General features: G+C 36.5%; 1 protein-coding gene across 1 annotated transcript; it reads left to right on the top strand.

Annotated features, from left to right (window-relative positions):
• Positions 1-17,791: 17,791 nt before the first annotated feature.
• On the top strand, positions 17,792-23,631 carry LOC131950171 (putative G-protein coupled receptor Mth-like 11). Its single transcript, XM_059312258.1, has 6 exons — positions 17,792-17,824; positions 19,648-19,936; positions 20,096-20,459; positions 20,774-21,075; positions 21,623-21,845; positions 23,451-23,631. Exons 1-6 carry the CDS (start codon positions 17,792-17,794, stop codon positions 23,629-23,631), a joined length of 1,392 nt encoding a protein of 463 aa, XP_059168241.1.
• The last annotated feature ends 329 nt before the right edge of the window (positions 23,632-23,960 follow it).

The following is a 23,960-nucleotide window of genomic DNA, read 5'->3' as shown; positions in this document are numbered from 1 at the left end:
TGCTCACAGTCTAGCCCGTAGCGCCAAATCGCGCCCTTTCCGGTGATTTGCACCCCCCTCAAACTTTCGATTTGCACCCCTTCCCTCCCCCCCCCCCCCGCCGTAAAACTTTCGATTTCCACCACCACCCCCCTCGCAAATTTTTTCCAACCCACTTTGGCGCCCCCTAAGGTCGGCACCCGGGGACATATGCCCCCCCCCCTCGCTACGCCTCTCCTATAAAACCCGAAAGATAGAATAATAATTAGAAAACAGTATAAATAATAGGCAGTATCTATAATATATACAATATTTCACTTTATCCATTCACGCAATTTATTTCCAGCACTTTAAATTTTAAAAATTTACAATAGAGTTTCATAACTAAAACCATTGCGCACCTAATGAACGTGATGACGCGTCTATAATAGTGCTGAATAGTTGATTAAAAATTATAAGTAATAAACAGTAGGGCCTACATTCAGTGAATAAAATAAATAAAAGATTGCCTTTCATCAATCCATGCTAATTATAATTTTCTAACAATAATTTCCTCTTACACATCCGAATAATTTGCATTCACATTTTGCTAATTATATTATTGCAACACTAATTCCTTCTATGACGAACGTATATTTGCATTTACATTTTTTATTAGCGTGAGTTTAATGTATTTTTAAATTACCTCCTTTGTCAAAATTAGAAAAGAGTTAAATTAATTTGATTTTTCTACCGTACTGTTATTATCTTATTAAAATGTATCCACTTTTTCTGGGAACCTAAACGAAAATGATATTTGACATTAATCTTTTTAATACGTTTTAGCAGTTTGCGTGTATTTAATATTTTCTTGACGTTATGCGAAAGAGTAAAAACCGTGGCAATTATAAAATAGCTCTATGCCGCTATATAAACAAACCCTACTCTAATACTTATAATAAGACACTGCGGTGCACTGAAAAGCACAGCATGGTGCGAATGTTTACTTTTATGGTTCCAAAATCTATAGCGATGACGGAAGGAAGGAAGGAAGGAAGGAAGGACTGACACACTACCAGCAGCGTTATATTATATATATATATATATATATATATATATATATATATATATATATATATATATATATATATATATATATATATATATACATATATATACATATATACACACACACACATATATATATATATATGTATATATATATATATATATATATATATATATATATATATATATATATGTGTGTGTGTGTCTATGTGTGTGAGTGTAAGTTGGTGTGCAACAGTCCGGATAATGTTTCTTAATTACAGTGTATGATTTTCGTTCCTTTAAACTTAACTCGACGCCAGTTAAATTCTCGTTAAGATGCGTTTTTCTTTTACAGACGATTAGAAATAAGTATTTTGTTAACTGGTTGATGGTATAACAACACAAGCTAGAAGAAACAAACTGGAATTCAACAGATATAACAGCTCGAAGTCCTGGATTTCGCAGATGTGCGCTGCCTTATCGTCCACAGAACAACAAATACAGAACTAATTGTACTGTTTGAAGAAGCAGTGATAACCAGTTTAAAAGCGGTGCGCAAAGAAAATATTAGTCCGAATGCGGGGACCCCCACCCGCGCGCATCTAGGTAAACTCTAAGGTAATATCCATATCCATGCCGTGGCAAAGCACGGGTATAAGGTAGTATATATATATTTACGAAAACCCATTAGGTCTAACTTATCATCTTTGCATTCCTACTAGGAAAAAAATTCTTTAATCACGCCACACCCACCCATTAAGCCAATCCAGAAAACGTCTATAAACAGGCAGATCACTTTCTTGTACGACTATATATCACGGTGTTGTCTGGCGAGACTGACTTGATTTCACATAGTCTAGACTCGTATGTTTGCCTAACGAAAAGTTTTTAAAATGATCTGCTTGAAAAATACAGACTTCTAATATGTAAGTTATTCATTTTTTTAAAAAATAGGAGTAGTCAAAACTTTGGGAGATATATAGAGTGAAAGCGTTGGCTTTACAAAATATAAAAAATATTTGTTTATTTACAAATTAAATGTTCTATATAGCCTAATTTGTTTTGTTTAATTTTAAATGCGAGGACAATTTGTTGCAGCTGTAGAATACTTTTTAATAAGTTGTTCGGCATCGAGTTTAAGACGTATGTTTTTAGTAATCACTTAGGACTATTATTTAACTTTTAAATGGGGCTTACACATTTTTATGCAGTTTTAAGATATCGTATGCGTTGCAACATATAAGCTGAAACCCTTACCCTAGACCACACAGATCCACGGAGGTTGAATTTATAGGAACACCCATCACTCCTCCGTGTGGACGTCATAAATGGATGACCCTTTATAGCTTTAAGCAGCACTGAGCTCATGACGCATTATGCCAATTAGTCTATCTCAAATTTTGGATGTTTAAAAATATAATACAAAAATAAATTTTATATAAATTAAAAAAAAAAAAAGCAAGAGTATTACGCCGCTCTTTTAATAGTTTTTGAATAATCATAATATGGAAGAATATTTGACACCTCCTACTGCATTAATAATTTTTTTATGAATTTTTTTTTTACAAACGTTTATTTAACTCGATTCTGTCAGCCGTTTCGGTCACTTCTAGCTGACCAATTAATTTCAAACTTAACACTTCGGTCAAGACCCAATGAATTGAACTGAAATTCGACTTAATTATATGCCTAGATAATTTTTTGAATGAATGAATGAATTTTTTTATATTAGTAGGCTGTTCTATACAACTATTCCGCACTATTCATCCGTTTCGAAATATGATGACAGATATATATATATATATATATATATATATATATATATATATATATATATATATATATATATATATATATATATATATATATACGCGAGAAAAATGGCCCGTTGAGGAAGGATACAACGGGCGCTAGGTTGATAGTGCTGTCTATTTTCTCGGGTCTTTAATTTATACAAAATATAGTCATAGGCATATCCCTAAACCATGATCCTAATCTCATTCATGACAAAAGTCGCATTTAGAGTTTCTTTAGGCAACTCTACTTGGGAGGAGGGGGCTTTGCCCCCCCCCCCTCCCCCCCCCCCCCACACTCCAAAACATGTCTACCGTCCCATGGCCATGGTGGACCGGCCAAAGTCTGAAATAGCTCTTGATTTCGGCCTTTGGCCGGCCAGTCCGCGGACTAGCCATGGTGGACCGGCCAAAGTCTTAATTAGAAGATCATCTGGCTAGGGACGACCGGCCAAAGTCCGAATTAGAAGATCATGAGCAGATTTTGGTTTGTTTTATGCCGTAAGGATCATAAAATTAAGTCTTTATTGATTATTAACTAAAGTAAACGACAGAAACATTCACATTTTTTATTGTACTATAGTCTCAATCTATCAATATCATCATTTGTTACAACAAGTTGAACTTTTATGGCATTTAGAATTACATAGTAGCTTGTTATTTTTAAACTTGCAGCGATTTGTTGTGCACTTAGTTATGCAATTGCAGCGAGTGTAGCCTTGGTCCTCAATCAATGATTGTGAAGATGCGATGGTTCGTAGTGATTTTTCCTCAGTGCCAACTGACGACAATAAGAGAAGTTTTTCGTGAAGAATTGAAAACTCACTTCTAGCATACAGTTGTTTTAGAATCACGCTTCGGGGATCACCGTGACCTCTGTCAACATCTGGAAAACGGAAGCGTACATTGTCACCCACGTCACCATCTTTAAATTTTGTATTTGATGTTTTAAGCATCTTAGCACCTTGAGTTTGCAAGTCAGTATGAGCTGCTGATCTGTGTTCGTGATGTCTTGTTTGTTGTGAAAAAATCTGCAGGTAATGTTCCCTCCGTACCCTTCGTCTGCTTCATTGGGTATTCCACAAATAGCATGGACATCGTTGCCACAGGATCCAAAAGAATGAGCTGTACTACAATGTTTTTCACAAGCTGTACAGAATCTGTTGGCCACATTATTGTCACGCAACTGGTCTGGGCGTTCCGCCACGGCAGTAGATGTGTTAGCTGAGGATGTCATTGCATTTACGGCAACCTCCATTTCTTGTTCAATGTTCTCAAGATTTTCCTCAGTAACTATTTTATCGAGAGCCCATATATGGAAACTAACATGGATTTACATTTTTTTCTTTTGACAGCCATCTGCTATGTCTGTCTCATGGTCTGACGGCCCTTTTGATCCAAGTAGCTTCGCATACAGAATGCTATACAAACAAGAGCTAAACAATACGTTACTCTCAATGAAAACGCACCCAGAATAATGAAAATGCGATCACAATTTAGTCTAGATAGAACATTGGCCAGGACATCCCGGCCAGTGCGCGCATTGGCCGGCCAATGTACAAAATACGCTGTCAAGTTTAAGCGCTTCGGACTTTGGCCAGTACGTCCCAGCCAGTGCGCGCAATGGCCGGCCAATGTACGAAATACGATCTTAGTGCTAAGTTCTTCGGGCTTTGGCCAAGAGAGCCGGCAAATGCGCGCTTTGGCCGCACTTCGGGCTTTGACCGTAAAATATACATATATACATATATATATATATATATATATATATATATATATATATATATATATATATATATATATATATATATATATATATATATATATATATATATTATAGGCCTATATATAAAGCTCAATTAAAAATTATAGTTAGCCTAATACAAATAGAAAAGTATTGAATACGGCAAAATCCCAAAGAACGAATAGCTAAAAATTTTAATGGGTGAAACTTCTGGGCGGGGAGATATTTGGGGTACATGTCGGGTGGGGGTATGCCTTGCCCTACAATAGAGCCTCATCCGGTTTTGTATTACCGTGTGGGACAGCGGTAAGGCCTTTATTTATAAGCTTCTTCTCTCTTGGCCTGTTTGGGAATTCTTATAGTGCGATTAATATAGGTGAGAGTGTGCCTGAACTAGAGATGTTTCACATTTTTTCACTACTCGGTCAAAAGGTCAATGTTTTATGGAGATGTGATGCTAGGTACTCTAAAACATCGGTCCATGTCTAACCACACACTTCGCTATGTCAGACCCTCCCTACAACTTGGACGTGTTCTCCCAAATTTAACACCCAGGTAACGCCTTCTGTCCAGTTCAGATTGGGGGAAATCTACTAATGTTGACCATGGGCTGAACCCACCCCCACATTTCATTACATCAATTTGGGCTCAATTACTCTACATATGGCTCTACTATTAGTTGAAATAAAACAGGGTCTATATTATGTGCCCCCAATTAAGATAATGAGTAGGTGCTTTGGGGTGGGTAAAAGTTGGTGGGATGAGGTAAAGGATCACGCAGACTGTGCATTTAAATTTATGCTTGTCGGATGGAAAAAAAGAGTCTCCAGATTCGAGTACAATAGAAGGTTTGTGTCTAAATTGAGGGAGGGAACCAAGTGACAGCCAGCTACACCTTATTTATGTATTTATCGACGGTACTACCGGGCGCCGTGAATGCCGGTAATAAAGACGTGTGAGACTTCAGGACAACTTTACAATGAAGTGAACTCAGCCCGGTGTATCAAAACAGTACGCACTTTAACGTTTGTATTTAATCCCTACAATATTTAAAAAACAAAAATCCATATGGTCATGAATATTATAAAGAATATCATTACAATAAAAAAAAAACAGGCTATGTGCTTAATCACTCTACGAATGATTTACGTCCATCAAAATGAATATGGGCATAATTATTGTATAGAAGCCCTACAAACATCATGCAATGAATAGAAACATAATATAGATGTCCCGATAATATATGGGCATAAAATTACTGTATGGATGCCCTTCAGACATTAAATAATGAATATAAGCATAATAAATATCAACCGATAATATATATAACGAATATAGGCATAATTGCTGTAATTATATAAATACAAACGTGAATACAACTAAATTACTTTAAAGATGCCCTGACGATATATAAAATGAATGCGGGCATAATTACTGTTTGGATGCCCTTCAAAACTATTATGATGAATATAAGCAAAATTACATTAAAGATGCCCCTACAGTGTATAAATTACAATCATGGGCTTTGATTCTCTATGGATGACCATAAGTGTATAAAATGCTTATGGGCATGTTCTCTAAAAGATGCCCCTACCTACACTATACCTAAATAAGTATCAGATACTCTATTAATTGAAAGACTACATACATTTATTCGGGGAATATCAATGACTACTATACCACTACCCTTCACCAATGCCCCTTTCTCCCTGAAGTGTTATGACACGGACAGTACGATGACTTTTGTTTATTGTAAATACACATTTCGGTGAAATTGGCAAATTGATAATTCTGCCTTGGTAGACAAACCTAAGAAGACTTTTAACTTTCCAAAAAAAAAATTAAAAAAAAATAAAAAATAAAAAATAAATATTTTTTTTTAAATTTTTTTTTTTACCCCGTTGGATGACCCCTTGATGTGGATGCCCGGGGCTTGGTCCCCCTCCGCCAACCCCCCACCCCTCTGCACGCCACTGTACTAGACTACCCGTCATCCCTTGGATAACTGTGGGTTTCGGGGGTCATACATAAAAAACATCACGTCTGTCACTTATCGTCACAAAAAACCACACCCCACATTTAAATAGACGTCACACCTCAGAGGTTTTTGTCTTTTAAAAACACCTATTTCGGCTGAGCATGGGTCTGACAACACTATCCCTTCATATACTGACGTCACATGTGACCTTTTAAAAGTCCTATTAATTTTAATGACACCGACTTCAAAATTTAGCCTTCATTCTCCAAAGCAAATTTTAAAAAGCTTTTCTGGCATATCTAGCCCTGGCCACATATAGCATGCTTATATAACGTGAAAACCCGCCAATTTGCTCGTGATAAGCCTAAAAATGGTCGGAAGTCATGCACCCGGTCCGGACGCCATTGTTTTTAGCAACCGACCACGCCTCTAAGTTAGCGAGTAATCCTACTATATCTAGATCTAGAACCTAGATCGTTAAATCCCTTGTATTCTCGAATGAGATGAAGCTAATTGAAGCTAAACAAAGATTTATGTAAATAATTAAGGCCTGAAATAGATTCTAGATCTAGAATTTACGTCTTGTGACCTAAATTTAGATCTAAATCTAGAATTCTAGTATTGTTAAAGTTATAGCCGGCAGAAAATTAGCTTTATAACGCGTTAAACTTTTGAATGGACCATAAAGTCGATGATGGAAGCCGCCATCTTATTGTACTAAAAAGTAAACATTTCACGGGACGTCACTATTCAGTCAAAGTTATGCCATTGTTCTAAAACTTTAAAATTAATGTGGTTAATCTACTTATGAATAAATCAATTAATTTATTAACGTCTTTAAAAAAAATTGTGAGTATATGCTGAGATCACAAAAACAGGTCAACTCTACTTCACCTGCCCAGTGTCTCCACCCCCCCCCCCCCCCCAACTTAGACATTTTTTGTCTTTTAAACCACCGATCAGAGTTTCTTCTAGACATCTCGGGGGGAGAGAGGTGAGAGGGGAGGGCTACACTCCCCTACCCCCCCCCATGAAGAGAGTCTACCGCCCCCCCCCCAAGTAGAAAAAAAGTCAGGAAGATACACTGACACCAACATAGGCTGAGCAAAGGTCTGACCACATTACCCCTTCATATGCTGATGTCACAGGTGATCTCTACACCTACCCCTCTCTACTTAACCTGCCCAGTATCCCGCCAAGTCTCAGACATCTTTTTATCGTTTACAAATAGATTCCGGCCGAGCTTGGCTCTGACCACACTATCCCTTCATACGCCAATAACATAGAAACATGTTAACTCTACTTCACCTGCCCCGTGTGCTGCCAAGTCCCATTAGACAATTTTATCATTCACATCTATAAAAACAGTTACAAACTTTTAAAAATATTTACAATATGTGTTTCGAACCCGTACCACACACACGGTTAGCGATTACACTATCAACCCACCTATCTGGAAAGTTACAATGATAAGCAAATTTAGCGGTTTAGAATCCTTGTATGAAACTTAAGTTATGCAAATAAGCCCTAGATCGAGCATTTCAAATGTAATATTATCCCAAATTAGCCATAGCTAAACAAAGATTTGTATAAAGTAAAATATTAAAGTCTGAAATAGTTTAGTATATCTAGATAGAGCAAGATCTAGAATTTACGTTAAGTCTATTTTTGCAAAATTAGCGTATGATTCTTAAGTTACGCAAATAGGCCCTAGATCGAGCATTTCCAAATTAGCATACTCCATAGCTAAACAAACAAAGATTTATATAAAATAATTAAGGCCTGAAATAGTTTAGTAATAGTTTAGTATATAGATTCTAGGTTCTAGATTTAGAATTTACGTTTAGTCTAGATCTAGATGTAAAATTTACGTTGAGTCTAGATTCTACATCTAGAATCTCGTTTAGATCTAAATTTTAGAAAATATATCTAGATCTAGAGCTAGATCTAGAACCTAAGATAGATAAATCGGAAATTTAAATCCTATTCATTCTCGAATAAGATGATCATTGAAGCTAAACTAAGATTTATATAAAATATTTAAGGCCCGAAAAAGATTCTAGATGTAGAATTTACATTAAGTCTAGATCTAGAATTTACGTTAAGTCTAGTGACCTAGATCTAGATATAGATCTAGATCTAGATCTAGAGATGCATAATTTTTTCTTCCTTCGACAGCTGATCTGTAGATCTAGAGAAATATATTGTAAAACTAAATGAAAAATACAGTTGAAAATTGATATAAGTGTTGGAACGTAATAAATACAGCAAAAAGACGTATTGCTAAAGTTATAGCCGACAGAAAATTAGCTTTATAACGCGTTAAAGATCTGAATAGGCCATGAAATATTGTATTGGAGCCGCCATTGATTGTACTAAAAAGTAAACAAATCATGAGACGTCACATGTAAAGCCATTGTTTGAAACTTTTAAAATTAATGTGGTTAATCTACCAATGAATAAATCAATAAATTAATTAACGTGTTTGAATAAATTTGTAATTAACAGTCTGTCTGAAAACAAAAATTGTTCTCTACCTACATACTATTTTACAGCTCTCCACATAGCGCAGATTCTCTCCAGTAGCCAATCAGACAAACAAAAAAAAATATTCAAACATGTAAACAAACTTGAGTTTTAGTAGTATACAAATTGCACTAAAAAGGAGAAAATAAATAATTTTTTTTAAATATATAAAAATAAACTATTATTTAATTATAAGGAGAAAATAAATCAGCAGTGATCTCCCCTAAACTTTCTCGAATACTCTTATATAACACTACTTTATGGGGGATGGCATCTCGGGATATAGGTATGATTTTTAATCCATTTTTAATTACTTAAACTTTTTAAAAATAGAATAGAATCTCGTAGAAAAAAGAATTTCGCAACAAGTGAACGACAAACAATGTGTGTATAATAATGCGGAATATTATTAGTACTTTATAAATTCATATGCGTTTTTTTTTTTAGAAATTGGAAATAGCTTAATTACTACCTCGGATCAACAGAATTTACTTAAAATTTGACGGCAGGCTGAGAATTAGATAGTTTATTTGCATATGGAATTTCATTTATCTACCTGAAACAGAACTCAAGTTATAGCCTTTCGAAAAACTAAAAGTAGAATAAGTTCCACTTCCGTTTATCGGAAATCGATGAAAAGTTGATACAGAACTACACATTTGATATAATACGTATATATGGAATCTCATTAACCTTGCTGTAACGGACTCAAGTTATCGTATTCACAGACATTCACATATATATGGCGCCTTTTCTCGACTCGCCGCTCCACATAACCCTATCAGTTACAATTACAATCTGTTGGAAATCTTCCTTATTTTCTTTTTGTCGTTATCATAGTAGCGAACACATAAAGAAAATCTCTCCATACTAGCTAGATCACTACTTTTATCGGCTTTAAATATATATAATAACTACTTTTAATTCGACAAAAGTAAATTGATTTGTTGCACACATTTATCACGTCATTCTGAATTGTGAGACTGAAGTATCTTGCATCTTTTAATGCTGAGAGGGGGGTAGAATTGCTTATTCCCCCCCCCCCCAGAGAAGCATGGAAAAATCACATTATATCACATTATAAAATAAAGTTATACAAAATTGGAGAGCTTTGCGTCTTGATCCTTATGATTGAACGGATAAAAAAACTTTTTAAAAATTGATTTCTCAGTAGTTTAACATTTAGCAGAGTAATTAAAAACAAGAATCATGTTTTTTTGATGATTATGGCTCATGTAAGTTATTATAAAAGAAGTAAAATGTGACTTTTACTAATTCTTCATTCTAAAGATAGTTTTCTAGAAAATATCATGGAAACGTTTTTTTTTTTGGGTGCTTTGTGATATTACTTTTTGAATGTCGCTTAAGATATTGCTAATTGTTTTCAATTTTCCTTGTTATGTTTTGACAGATGATATATTTAAGACAAGATGCTGAAACTAAGACACGCGATCCTTGTGTTGTTCTGTGTTGGTATCATTCTGCCAGTCTTACCTGTAGTAAATGTTTCAGACACAAACTTGATAAAGTTTGACACTTACAACACGACAGCACCGCCAGTCCTGAGTTCTTCAGGCTATACCACGACCGGCACTGTTGGACGCACCGGCGCCATCGGAAGCTCCAAAACCATTGGCACCACCAGCACTGTTAACAGCACCAGCACTGTTGGCACCACCAGCACTGTTAGCAGCACCAACACTATTGGCATCACCAACACTGTTGGCAGCACCAGCACTGTTAGCACCACCAACACTGTTGGCACCACCAGCACTGTTAGCAGCACCAACACTATTGGCATCACCAACACTGTTGGCAGCACCAGCACTATTGAAAGCACCAGCAACTTGAGCCCCACTAGCAAGTCGATATTCACCACCGATTCCTCTGTTAGCTCACTAAACCCAACCACTTTAGCAACCACTACCAAAAAAACCATCCGACCATTTTTCACAAGAAAACCAATAGTCACCACAACCACTACGACCATATCTCCGGAAGATCTTCACTTTTTAAAAGTCGCTTCAGCAATCCAAGACTTAATACGCGATTACCCTCAAATTTACTGCCCCTGGAGGTGCCAGGGCGGCCAGACAATTACCCTGTACGCCTACACAAAATACCGGCCCACTATACGGTGCTTTCAATGCAGATGTGAGAGACCGCTGTGTGAGATATACAACATCTGTTGTCCGGAATTTTCCGGCCAAGATATGTTCATGTTTCTACCCCCGCTAGAAAACGAATTTTTCAACATCTCTTTGAACGAAGTATTTGATTCAAGTGTGATGCCCACCACGACCGCACTCACAGAAAGCCGTCAGTTGGGCTGTGACTGGAAGTCTATCGTCGAGTCGTCCCTCTACATCCGGTCCTGCTCCGCGGCCTTCAACGTCAGCGATGACGTCAAATTCTTGTGCGAAGACGACATCCGACCAGAGAACATGACGACCGACATCTTTCTGAGGGTGGTTGACGTGGCAACCAGCATAGTCTACCGGAACAAGTATTGCGCTTGGTGTAATGGTGTCTATAAGGTGAGCTTTTGTCAGAATTCTTGACTTGATTATTAACTCACTTCTTCTGTTCAACATTGTTAGATAGAACAGAATTTAGGGTACTTTTAAGAACCGAACAAAAGTAGGTTTAATGAAAAAAAAATATTTAACTTACCTAGTATTGGAATTTGAAGGCGGATTAAATGTAATATGACTTAATAACAAGCTAATGTGTTGTAAAAGTAAAGTTCCCCTTCGAATCTAACGGTCCATGGGGCTAGTTAAATAGAGTTTACCTGTTTCTGTGACCTTGACACATGCAGATGTTGACAGCTTTTGTCAATGGTATAACTTTCAAATTAGTTAATAAAATAGATTGCTATCAAGAGTATTGTTTACAATGTTTAAATTATTTTAAAATTTTATCCAAAGCACTTACCATGCTCTCCCCTAATGTAATACATTCCCAAAATGTAACATCCATCACCCCCATGCATCCTTTTCTCATCTGTGCCTATCTGGTTAATATGGCAATACGTTGAACATATTAGTAATCTGTTTATTATTTTCCTGCAGTATAATCTGCCCAACTTGACGATATTTTGCATGGATTACGAATCGGTGTACAGAGCTGAAGATAGGGACACATTTCTTCAGCTGGCCCTGGAGGACCAGTTCAGTTGTAAAGTGGATCAAACAATGTTCCCTTCGCTCTTGTGTGAACGGTTCTTTGTCTTGTAAGTCTTGTATGAGCAGTACATTGTCTTGTAAGACTTGTGTGAGCAGTACTTTGTCTTGTAAGACTTGTGGGAGCAGTATTTTGTCTTGTAAATCTTATATGAGCAGTACTTTGTCTTGTAAGACTTGTGGGAGCAGTATTTTGTCTTGTAAGACTTGTGGGAGCAGTATTTTGTCTTGTAAATCTTGTATGAGCAGTACTTTGTCTTGTAAGACTTGTGGGAGCAGCATTTTGTCTTGTAAGACTTGTGGGAGCAGTATTTTGTCTTGTAAATCTTGTATGAGCCGTACTTTGTCTTGTAAGACTTGTGGGAGCAGTATTTTGTCTTGTAAATCTTGTATGAGCAGTACTTTGTCTTGTAAGACTTGTGTGAGCAGTACTTTGTCTTGTAAGTCTTGTGGGAGCAGTACTTTGTATTGTAAGTCTTGTGGGAGCAGTACTTTGTCTTGTAAGTCTTGTGTGAGCAGTACTTTGTCTTGTAAGTCTTGTGGGAGCAGTACTTTGTCTTGTTAGTCTTGTGTGAGCAGTACTTTGTCTTGTAAGTCTTGTGTGAGCGGTACTTTGTCTTGTAAGTCTTGTGGGAGCAGTACTTTGTCTTGTTAGTCTCGTGTGAGCAGTACTTTGTTTTGTAAGTCTTGTGTGAGCAGTACTTTGTCTTGTAAGTCTTGTGTGAGCAGTACTTTGTCTTGTAAGTCTTGTGTGAGCAGTACTTTGTCTTGTAAGTCTTGTGGGAGCAGTACTTTGTCTTGTAAGTCTTGTGTGAGCAGTACTTTGTCTTGTAAGTCTTGTGTGAGCCGTACTTTGTCTTGTTAGTCTTGTGGGAGCAGTACTTTGTCTTGTTAGTCTTGGAACGGGTTAGTGGGCAGGTGCAAAAGTGTGGCTGGAAGGAGATGTGGTTGTGTGATACTGTGTTCATATGGACGTGTGACAGTAAGGTAATAAAATATTGTGTAGGACGGCGTGGTCTAGCCCAAGATCGGTAGTTGCTCCTTAAAGTCTTTACAACAAGACAAGAACAAAATTATTTTTTGTATTGATTGTACGCTCTTTTACTAAGTCACGCAGAAGCATAACAAACCATAAAGGTTAGTGCATGTTTTATTTTTCAAAATAACTTTTAAAAACATTTATCTACTTCCAGAAACGATACCTTTACCTGCAGTGCTGAATATGCGAGCTCATCTCTCTATCATTTATGCCATGCTCATTTGAATGGATCAATTTATAAAGTCTACTCTTATAATTTAGACCGGATATACAAAAATATCTACTGCGCCATGTGCGAAGAGGTAACTTTTAAAGACTCATCTGTAAACGATTCTATGAAAAATTGTGATGTTCTTAAAAATTACTACGTTTGGAATTTAATACAATGGTTTTAGTAGTTATATTAATTGCGTAATTTAAAAAAAATTAAAATGTTTGTGCTCTCGTTTAGTAAAACTATATGATTGGTCAATGGATTCGTCACAACCCTTTTAACAGTGAGAAAAAATGCGATGTAACGTGTGCTACATTACTTAAACAGATACAGTTCTCTGAGTCAACCTTAGTACTTTATTCTTATATACAGACAGCTCAGACGACACGCCCTGTCTCTGACTCAACCTTTCGTTAATTGCCTAACAATACACAGTGAACACTCAAGAGACCTAACTATGATATACACATGCAAGGGATGTAACAATCACAAACAAGACATGACGTAACATCTCCTTTTTTCTTTTCTAGCAATAAAACATAAACTAGTAATATCATCCAGCCCTCTTGTGACAAAGCAAAAGAAAACATACATACAGAGTTTCTTCCAGACATCTCTTCGGGGGGGGGGGGGGCGAAGCCCCCCCGAAAATTTTTAACCGCCCCCCGAACGAAATGAAATTTATATAATTTATATAGTAAATATATACCTTTAACAGTGTCCGCCCCCCGAAGAAAGTTTACCGCCCCCCCGAAGATTTCTAGTGCCCCCCCGGAGAAAAAAGTCTGGAGAAACACTGCATACATAGATACATTGCTCTCAAAAAACTAAATGTGATAATTTAAATAATTGCATATTGGCATTGTTTACATAGAGCAACACTGAAGTTCACAATTAAATAACACAAATGAGTCAGGGAATTTTGAGGCATCTCCACTTCCCGACCATATCGTGTTCGTCTTATTCTCCACTGGACTGACTGAATCCGTCACTGAAATCTTTTTTTTTAACAACCAGTGTTTTTATTGACTTGACAGCAGGTTCTGTCTCTCCGTTAGATCTTGGGTAGTGTAGACTACTGGTACAATGTTCAAACACTCAGTAATGTATTCAGATCGTTGCCACCTTGTTACATTACTTAAACAGACACAGTTCTCTTTAGTACTTTATTCTTATATACCGTCAGTTCTGACGACACGTCCTGTCTCTACCTTTAGTTAACTGACTACATTAACTACACATCAAGAAAAACACAGTGAACACTCAGGGAATGTAACCATGATATACATAATACAAGCGACAAGGTTACATGGATGTCCACAAAATAAAATAAAAACCCAAGCAGTAAAATACAATCAACTAATTTTTTTAAATATTTGTTTTAGCAACGAATGCCAGCGTTCACTACAAGCAACGTAAAAGAATATCCTGAACCTATACACACGTTTATCCTGCCCTTTACATTTCTTTTTGACTTCGGCAATGCGAAAATTGATTCACCAATGAGATTTTTCGATAAGGGAAACTCGTTTATTGCACATTGTGCACCACAGGAATGGTACGCACCACACGTAAGTTACGACACACTGACTGAATTAGACACCACAATGTTGACATCCAGTAGCGTAGCTACCGTAAAGCTTGCGTAAACAAGGCACAGGCTTCCAAGGCCCTTTTCCCTCTTTAAAAGATCAAAACTTTTACACCTTGGAATTTTAACATTTTTTAATATAAATAATTTAAAAAGAAATTGGAAATGCAGTTTCTTCTCTACACTATAAATAATTAAAAGCTCTATAAAGGCCCACAATTTTTTCTTGTGCAGGCTGTGGCATTCAGTGGGGGGGGGGGGGGGGTCGAACAGACCCCTCAGTAATAATAACGCCTTTGATTATGCGTCCTGCAGAGTCAGGAGTACTACTTGATTCAACGGCCAAACTGCAACAGGGGCGGTGTAAAGATGACAATGTTCACACAAGTATTCTACACTAGGGACAGGGTGGGCCTCTACGTTCGATAATTAATAAGAAAGAGGTGTTGCACCAGGCTACCTACGGTCGTGTAACCAATCACTCCCGCAACGCTTTTGACACCTAGGCGGTCGCCGAAATGATATTCAACCTCTGATTAACGTACACTCGATGCTTTTATACCCAAGGGTGTCTACCCAAGAGGTAGAGTGGAACAACTTGCTTCCCCGCAACAAAGTTCCGAAAAAATAGTAGTGGTGTTTTTTTACATTTAAACTATCTCAGTTTTAGAAAACAAGGTCACACAACTAAAAATACACAAAAGGCTTGAAAAAACTATGTAATCTTACAGAATTAAAAAAAAATCTTTAAAAATATAGGATAAGCGATACAATTATGGTTACATTTGTAAAAATTGAAGCTGTTTTGGAACCATCAATTACACTCATTTTCATTTATTTTTTTTTGGAAATGAATATAAGCTGTTAAAATGCCGTTTGAATTATTTTATCAATTCAAATATTTAATAAAAACAAACCGCCTTTAACCGCTCCTTGAAGTCAAGCTGAGGGGCAAGGGAAAATAAAACAATGAAAGTCACAACAATTTTAGATATGCCCATTGGGTCAGTACCTTGGCCATTCTAAGAATTGAACATAATTGAACATAAATTGTGTTGGGTTAGTGGCTTCATAAGATCGGGTGTCATCCTAAGCGTTTAATTAAGGTGTTACTCCTTCGTCCACAACAATTTTGCTTTTTCGGATGGGCGTCACCCCTCTCTATCCAAGAAAAACCACACACAAAAAGAACAAATTGCTAACAGCGTCGGCCTAAAGATAAACTCCGGGAAAACCAAGCTAATGAAAAAAATCCTTACAGTGCCATCAAGACCTTTGCTAATGGAGCAGAGCTAGAAGAGGTAGGAAACTGTAAGTACCTCTGCAGCTATATCTCAGCAAATGTCAGCAACGAGAAAGAAATAGCCACCAGAATAGCAATGGCAGCACAGGCTTTCAACAGACTTGCTAGGATCTGGAAATTATCCTCACTGCAGCAGTGAACCAAAATAAGGATTTACAAGACTATTGTACTTTATGTACGTTACTTCTCTATGTCGCAGAATCATGGAAACTAAACATGAAAGCAGAGAACCGTCTTAGAGGTTTTGAAAATTTATTTAAAACTGTCCATCGGAAGTAGCAGTTACTTTTTCCTTTAACTCAATTATAGCCTAACTACTGAATAAGGGGCCTACTGATAATTTTTGCATAGGGGCCCGAAAATTCTAGCTACGCCACTGTTAAAATCATCATAGTGAGCTGCATTAATAGGACATTGTTAAAAAATATTATGATGAAATGCAAAAACTGCACCTTGTTATAAGAAATAAAACAATATTTTGCAGTTTTAGGTATTTAAGGTTTCGTGTGTGTGTTTGTGTGTTTGTGTGTTTGTGTGTGTGTGTGTATATATTTGTGTTTTTTGAAGAGATAATGGCATCATACATATTGTTGCTGATAAGGGAGGGGATGAAAGGGATTTTGAGTGTTTATGCTGGAGAATATTTTTGACAACAGGAGTAATCTGATAGATAAAAATGGTCGACCAGTATCAATTGACAAAAAACAACAAAAAACTTGAGTAAACCGAGGAGTTTGTGAGCTCTGTTACCTCAAACTGCGTATTAAGTGATTTTTACTCATCAGTAAGCGTCTTAGTTCATCATCATCCTTCCCGTTATTTCCCAAGACATACCGGGGTACATGAAATATAGTTCTTTTGTTTCTGAGAAACTAGGGATTGTGTGGTCTGCACCATGTCCAGCCGCCTAATTTCCACTACGTCTTTATTAGTTAGTTACATAGGATGTGGATAATATAAATACACGTGTATTAATCTTTTAACAAATTACGTGGTTCAACATTCACTTGTATTTTATTTTAAATAAAACCACATCTAGATCTAGTAAAATGTTGATACCTTATGGTTAGAAAAGTTTCTCTATATAATATGTAGGCCTACAAGCTAAATTGGACATTAGAAAATAAGACAGTATATATGTCAACCCCCACCCCACATATTTCAACAAACGACAGACCATAGAGAAAGAGACAGAGTCCGCTACTGGCTGTCCAACTTGTTTTTCCCCAGGGTCGCTGTTACCGCCTGTCCTGCACCCCCGGGAAAGTACTGAGAGACGGGCAATGTGTCACAGCCCTCCCTGAAATCAGAGGCCTGGCATACAGCTTAAGGTTATGGTTGATTCCGGATAACCTAACCCTAACTCACCTCGGTGAAGTTATATTAGACGAGGCAGAGTTTACCAGCAAGATGAACTTAACCCTAACTCATATACTAACCAAGGTAAGTATTAAACACTGGTGTGTGAAATGTTTGCGTGTGAAACAAGAAACTCACTACCGAGCTAAATACTATAGTGCTGATTTACTTTTTCTTTGTTTATATAAGCATGTTTTTAAATTAAAAAAAAATTATTTCTCGGCACAATTATTTACGGTTGTAGTTTATAATGTGACCCAAAAAATGGGATACTGGTTTACAGGTATTTGCGACGATGTGTGATGAGGGGTAGTTGGGAGTGGACAAGGGGTTATGGGGGGGGGGGGGGGGGAGGGGATCTGGAGGAGTTTTAACAGAAGTGAAGAGAGGATGGTAGGGAGGGGTTGTTATGGTGGTCCGTATGTCAAAAATAAACCGGGAATGATTTCCCTTAAACTTTCTCGAATATTCTTATATGAAACAACAGGGGATGGCAACTCGGGATATAGACATGATTTTTTAATCCATTTTAAATATTTAAACTTTTAAAAATAGAAAAAAAATCTTGTAGAAAAAAGAATTGCGCACAAAGTGAACCCCAAATTAAATGTGGATATTAGTTCGGAATATTATTAGTAGTTTATAAATTGGTTTTTTTTTGAGAAATCGGAAATAGCAAAAATTACTACTTCCGATCAACGGAAATTACTCAAAATTTGCCAGAAGGCATTGAATTTGATCTTTTACTTACATGTGAAATTTTGTTTATCTATCTGAAATAGCACTCAAGTTATAGGCTTTTGAAAAATTCAAATTAGAAAAAGTTCCACTTCCGGTTATCGGAAATCGATCAAAAGGTGTTACGGATCTACGATTTTGATATAATACTTATACATGAAATCTCATCAACTTAGCTATAATTGTACTCAAGTTATCGTGTTTACACACACTCATACACAAGTACACACACAGAGACAGACGTACAAGATTGCAAAAGTATGTTTTTCCGACTCGGGGAGCTGTAAAACTTCGAGATTTGCAAAAATCTCGATATTTTTTTTTTTGCACGCTTACAAGAATTTTTCTATATTTCGAATATTCGAGCAAGTAATAAAATCTTACAAAAGAACTTTAAATTAATTGGCTTTCTAAATGCACTGAAAGTATAAACAAAACCAACACATTTGCTTTCTGTAATAAAAAAAAGCTAGATCGCTAATGAGATTTCTTCTATAGTTTAGCGACCAAAGCTTTTATTAAAGAAGACAAAGTTGTTTTATTTTCATATTTTCCGTGCATTTTATCAGTGTATGTTAAAGTTTGTTGTAAAGGTTGTTTTTTTTTAATTTTCATTTTATTTTCTACTTTTTAATAGTTCATAATATATGTAGAAGACACTGCACAGGGTAATAAAATTTAAAATATTTTCTTTAAAACACGATCAGTAGCTCGCAGTCTCTGAAAGACATTTATCTGCTTCTTCTCAATGCTCATGGTCATTCTCTGACAAGAAAGCAACAATCTGTGTCCAACAATTAAAAACAAACTGACCGAGCGATCGCTAATACTGCATCTTGTTATCTCCACTTTGTTTCGAAATGGTTTAATTAATTTGTAATGGATAATTTAACATCTAATCAACTGAAGATATATATTCTTTCATTGTCATTAATGACGAACGAATCTGGAAAGTTTGAACAAAAACGTTTCATTTGAAGTAGGTCAAAATTAAGTTTGACGTTTGAGGGATCTAACTTTGTAACGTTTGGGGGAGGGGGTAGATATGCTTGGTATAAAGTGTCTCCATCTCACACTAACAATAGATAATGAGAGAATTCATAAATTATGTTTTATATCTAATATTATCATTTAAAGATTTAGACTGTACTAGATGTATTTTCTCATAGATCGAAGTTCTGCTCCAAGATATAAGTCCTGCTTTTGCCCTGGCTTTTGGTTTCCTAAAAAATCCGATGCTCCAGCCCAACTTCACTTTCTGGGTGGATTGTATTGTCTTCGCTGACAGGCAGATGGGCAGGGACGAGTTTGAGAAGAAAATAGCAGACGATTTCATCAACCAGGACATGGTGGTTGAACTTAACCAGACGAGCCAGATGGTCCTGACGACACAAGTTCTGGCAGAAGAACACGGTGACGATTCTTTCTGCGACCTATTCCAATGGGAGTCCAGCCAATGTGAACAACATATGTATCGGTCGCCAGGAATATTTGTCGATCACGGTAATCGTTATCGAATCTACAAATTCAAACACTTGATTAAAATAAAAAATTTACTAACATGTCCGTACGTTAGTTTCGACTATCTTCAATACAACGTCACCCTTGGTTTCATAGACTACGTGGTGTCTTTGAGCTTGAACGGGACCGACGTTACCTTCTCCGAAAATTCTGAACTAAAAATGATTCACGTTGAAAGTGACGGGAAGTTAATTGTTTGCAAGGAATTGTTGAATAAAAAAATGTATGCTTTTGAGATGATAAACCTGAACCACGTGACTCCGGTACAAGATGACCTGACAAAGATAGCCCTCTATCTATGCACCCTGTGCTCGTTTGGCGCCTCCATACTTTTCCTGATCCTGACCTTGGTGTCGTACCTGAGGTTCTCCTTCTTGCGGACAGTGGCCGGCAGCAGTAACATGTTCCTGTGTGTCAGCCTGATGTTGGCCCAAACACTGCTCTTGGCCAGCTCTCACGTGTAAGTTTCATTCATTTGGTAATTGTTAACATTACACAAGCATCGTTAACTTTTAAGGAATACAGATTACATTGAAATTTACAAACACTAATTGTATGGAAAACATGGGCAAATTACACAACCGTGCAAAACAAGTACATAATGTGTTTAGTCGATATCCATCTTAGGAACACTACAGTGAACTGAAAGTTTCGAACCTCATACCTTATTTTTTTTACCCATAGACATAGATAAAAGTTAACGCAGCAAATGAAAGTTCTTCTTTCACAGTTTTTGGAGATGATTTCTTTGCTGTATAATCTTTGACTCCCCAGAAATGCCCCAAGCCCTGTGTGTACAGCTCTGGGCATCCTGACCCACTTCACATGGCTGTGGATGTTCATGTGGAACTTGATGTGCAGCTACCACATGTTCAGGGTCTTCACGGCCAAAACTCGACCGGTTGCCTTGTCCAATCGGGCGGAGGTTGTCCTGCTGCTCAGAAGATGCGCCCTGTCCTTGCTGGTGCCACTGGTCATCGTGCTGACCGTCGTCTGCTCAAGCATTGTTGTAACGTCAGGGGCCAGCATCGGGTACGGACAGGGAAAGTGTTATCTCGACTCGACACTGCTGGTTGGTAAGTGACAAAAAATAAAGTGGTCAAGTTTACACGACTGGATTTTGACGAAGAGTGGCAAATTCAGTGGTTTTCTACAAAGTACATGTTGGTAAATCACAAGAACACAAAAGCCAAACGTATAATTAATTGGCAAATGAGATGTAAAAATTAATCTCAAGACAGTTCTAACTCTGCTAGCTGCTTCCTTGGCCTTCCTTGCTTTCTTTTTCCTTGAGGCCTCCAGCTTAGTGGCGTTCTTGCGATATCATCAGATTCATTCTTAAGACCTGCTGCATCCAGCGCCATCTTCTTTTCTCGATTATTTCGGAAAAATGTTTCCATCTCTCCTAGTAGTCTATGATTGGAGAACCATAAAATCAACCACCGAAAAATGCACTTAGGAAAAAACACGTAACATTAAATAAACCATACAACAATGGGTAAACTGATATTTGCTCCCGTTCAAATGAAAACAGCAGGTAAAATTAAGAATTCGCATATGAAAAATGGTCATATAATGGCTAATAAGAAAATAATAGATCTTCAATCATTTTTTTTTCTAAAGGCGTGTCTTTAATTGGTCCACTTCTGCTGATTCTTGTCTGCAACATCAGTTTTTTCGCGGTAACGGTGTACACGATCAACAACATCCGGAACTTGCAGATGTCCGACAGCGTCAAGAATGACAACAAACGGAACATGTACGTCTACGTCCGACTCTCTACCATCACCGGAGTCTTTTGGTTTGTGGCTATTTTTGCTGAGGCGTTTGACCTTGATCCTTTAAGGTAAGTAGTAGAACTTACATGAAAACAGTTAATTATTTAAACTTTTAATTAATTTTTATAATTGGCATTAGGGTAAGAGTAAATGTAAAGGTTGCAAACAAGTAAGATATCAATTTTATTCTCACGTGGTTATACTTAATTATCACTCTTAAGTTAAAAGCAGTAATCAAATTAAGTGCTTTGGCGTCTCTAGGTCGGGTGTCATGGGCTGTGGTGTCCCAGGCGTTACCATCCCCCATAACAACCATATGATGAAACCCGGCTATTTTCCCCTTCGTCGTACAATTTAGTACTTGCTAGCAAAATAATAGAATGTTTTCATTGCACAAATTAGGAAACATTTAGGGAACTGCCTCCGAAATAACCCCCACTTCCGCCCACAAAAATGTAGAAGCGATACATGAGATTACATTAATTATATTGAAATTGTAAATCATTAATAACAGGGGATTGTAAATGGAACGAGTACACTTATAATTAAATTAATTAAAACTAGAAATAACGCTTTGAAAAATATAGTGTAAGGTTTCTTTTTACTTTCTCACATACAGAGTATACAGAAAGTATTGTAATCGTGCACAAAAAATCACATAAAATTTTGACACCGTTTTACACCTCAGTCCTTCATCACATCCAAAGTATAGAGGACTTGTTTTAATCTGGCTAAAATTATAAATCTAGATATATCAAATTTTGGCATTATATGCGTAATCGAGTCGGAAAAACTGGACTTTGCTATCTGTCCATATGTCTGTGTGGTAGTGTGTATGTGTTTTTGTAAGCATGATAACTTAAGTACCAATCCAGCTAGGTTGGTGAAATTTTATATAAAAGTATTCTATCAAATTTGTAGTTCCGTATAAACTTTTTATCGATTTCCGATAACGTAAGTAAAACTTAATCTACTTTCAATTTTTCAAAAGCCTATAACTTGAGTACTTTTTAGATAGATAAACCAAATTTTACATATAAGTAAAAAATCTAACTCTCTGCCTTCTGAAAAATTTTGAGTAATTTCCGTTGAATTGAAAAAGTAATTCACGATATTTCCGATCTCTCAAAAAAAAAACGCATGTAAAATTATAAAGCACTAATAATATTCCGAACTATTTGATTTATTTTGTCATATCATCGTCATTAATTAATACACATGATAGCATGGGTCTCACATCGAACCTAAGAAAGCAACTTAATTTTTTAAGACTTATTTTGAGATATGGCTTGGTTATTTAAAACATCACATATATGGGTTTTTATAAAGTAATATATAATTAAAACTGTAGAAACAGTATATACTTTACTTCTTATTTTGGTTCATGAATTAATTTCAATAGTTTTATAAGATCTTCTATTCTTTTCTTTTTTTTTTGTTCTTAGAATTATTTCAATTTTTAATGTTATTTCAATTTTTGTTATACCAAATGGTATAGTTTTGATATACAATCGGTTAGCTTTCTTCCTTTTTCTTTTTTTAATAACTTCCAATCGTGCTGTTACTTGAAAATATTTTTTATTATTTCAAACGGTAAAATATGGCTATTCTAAAATTCTTTTTAAAGCTTTCGGTTGAGTAAACCCGGTTTATTGATTTTATTTTGATTTCAGATTTATTGCTGTGTTTCTCAACGGCTTTGAGGGCGTCTTCATCTTTCTGTCGTATGTCTGCAACAAACGAGTTCTAGGCCTGCATCGTCAAGGTACCAAATTCAAATTACAGAGAGGTTCCCAGCGTAACGACAACCCTTCGGTCGCAGAAGAAAACGGTCAACAGGAAGCTAATGAGTAGCTTAGCGTTGTTGTCGTATAATGTCAAAGCAGAAGTCTAAATGTCAATACTGCATTGTACCACATTGTAGCTTAGCGTTGTTGTCATATAAGGTTGTAGAAGACGTTTAAATGTCAATATTACACTCTACCACAATAGTCAATACTATACTGTAATATTATTATCGGCCCTATAATGTGGGCTTATGATCTATACTAAAAAAGATTACTTATCTAAACTAAAACATCAGAGTTACTATCACATTATCCGCTAGGTAGTGTGTCCGTCAGTCATTGGTATTGCAACTGTGTCTTCTTACCCAAGAAGATTTACTTTATCTCATGAAATTA

The sequence above is a fragment of the Physella acuta genome, unplaced genomic scaffold (assembly GCF_028476545.2).
Source record: "Physella acuta isolate Inbredline_101_S28 unplaced genomic scaffold, ASM2847654v3 ptg000008l, whole genome shotgun sequence".
Lineage (NCBI taxonomy): Eukaryota > Metazoa > Mollusca > Gastropoda > Physidae > Physella > Physella acuta.
Note: the sequence above shows the minus strand (reverse complement) of the source record. Positions and strands in the feature narration are given on the sequence as shown.

Coding starts and splice junctions, on each gene's coding strand:
- LOC131950171 (XM_059312258.1), top strand. CDS start 17,792: ATGAACTTAACCCTAACTCATATACTAACCAAG. Junction 17,825..19,647: donor TAACTCATATACTAACCAAG/GTAAGTATTAAA, acceptor ATTTTCTCATAG/ATCGAAGTTCTGCTCCAAGA. Junction 21,846..23,450: donor TTTGACCTTGATCCTTTAAG/GTAAGTAGTAGA, acceptor TTTTGATTTCAG/ATTTATTGCTGTGTTTCTCA.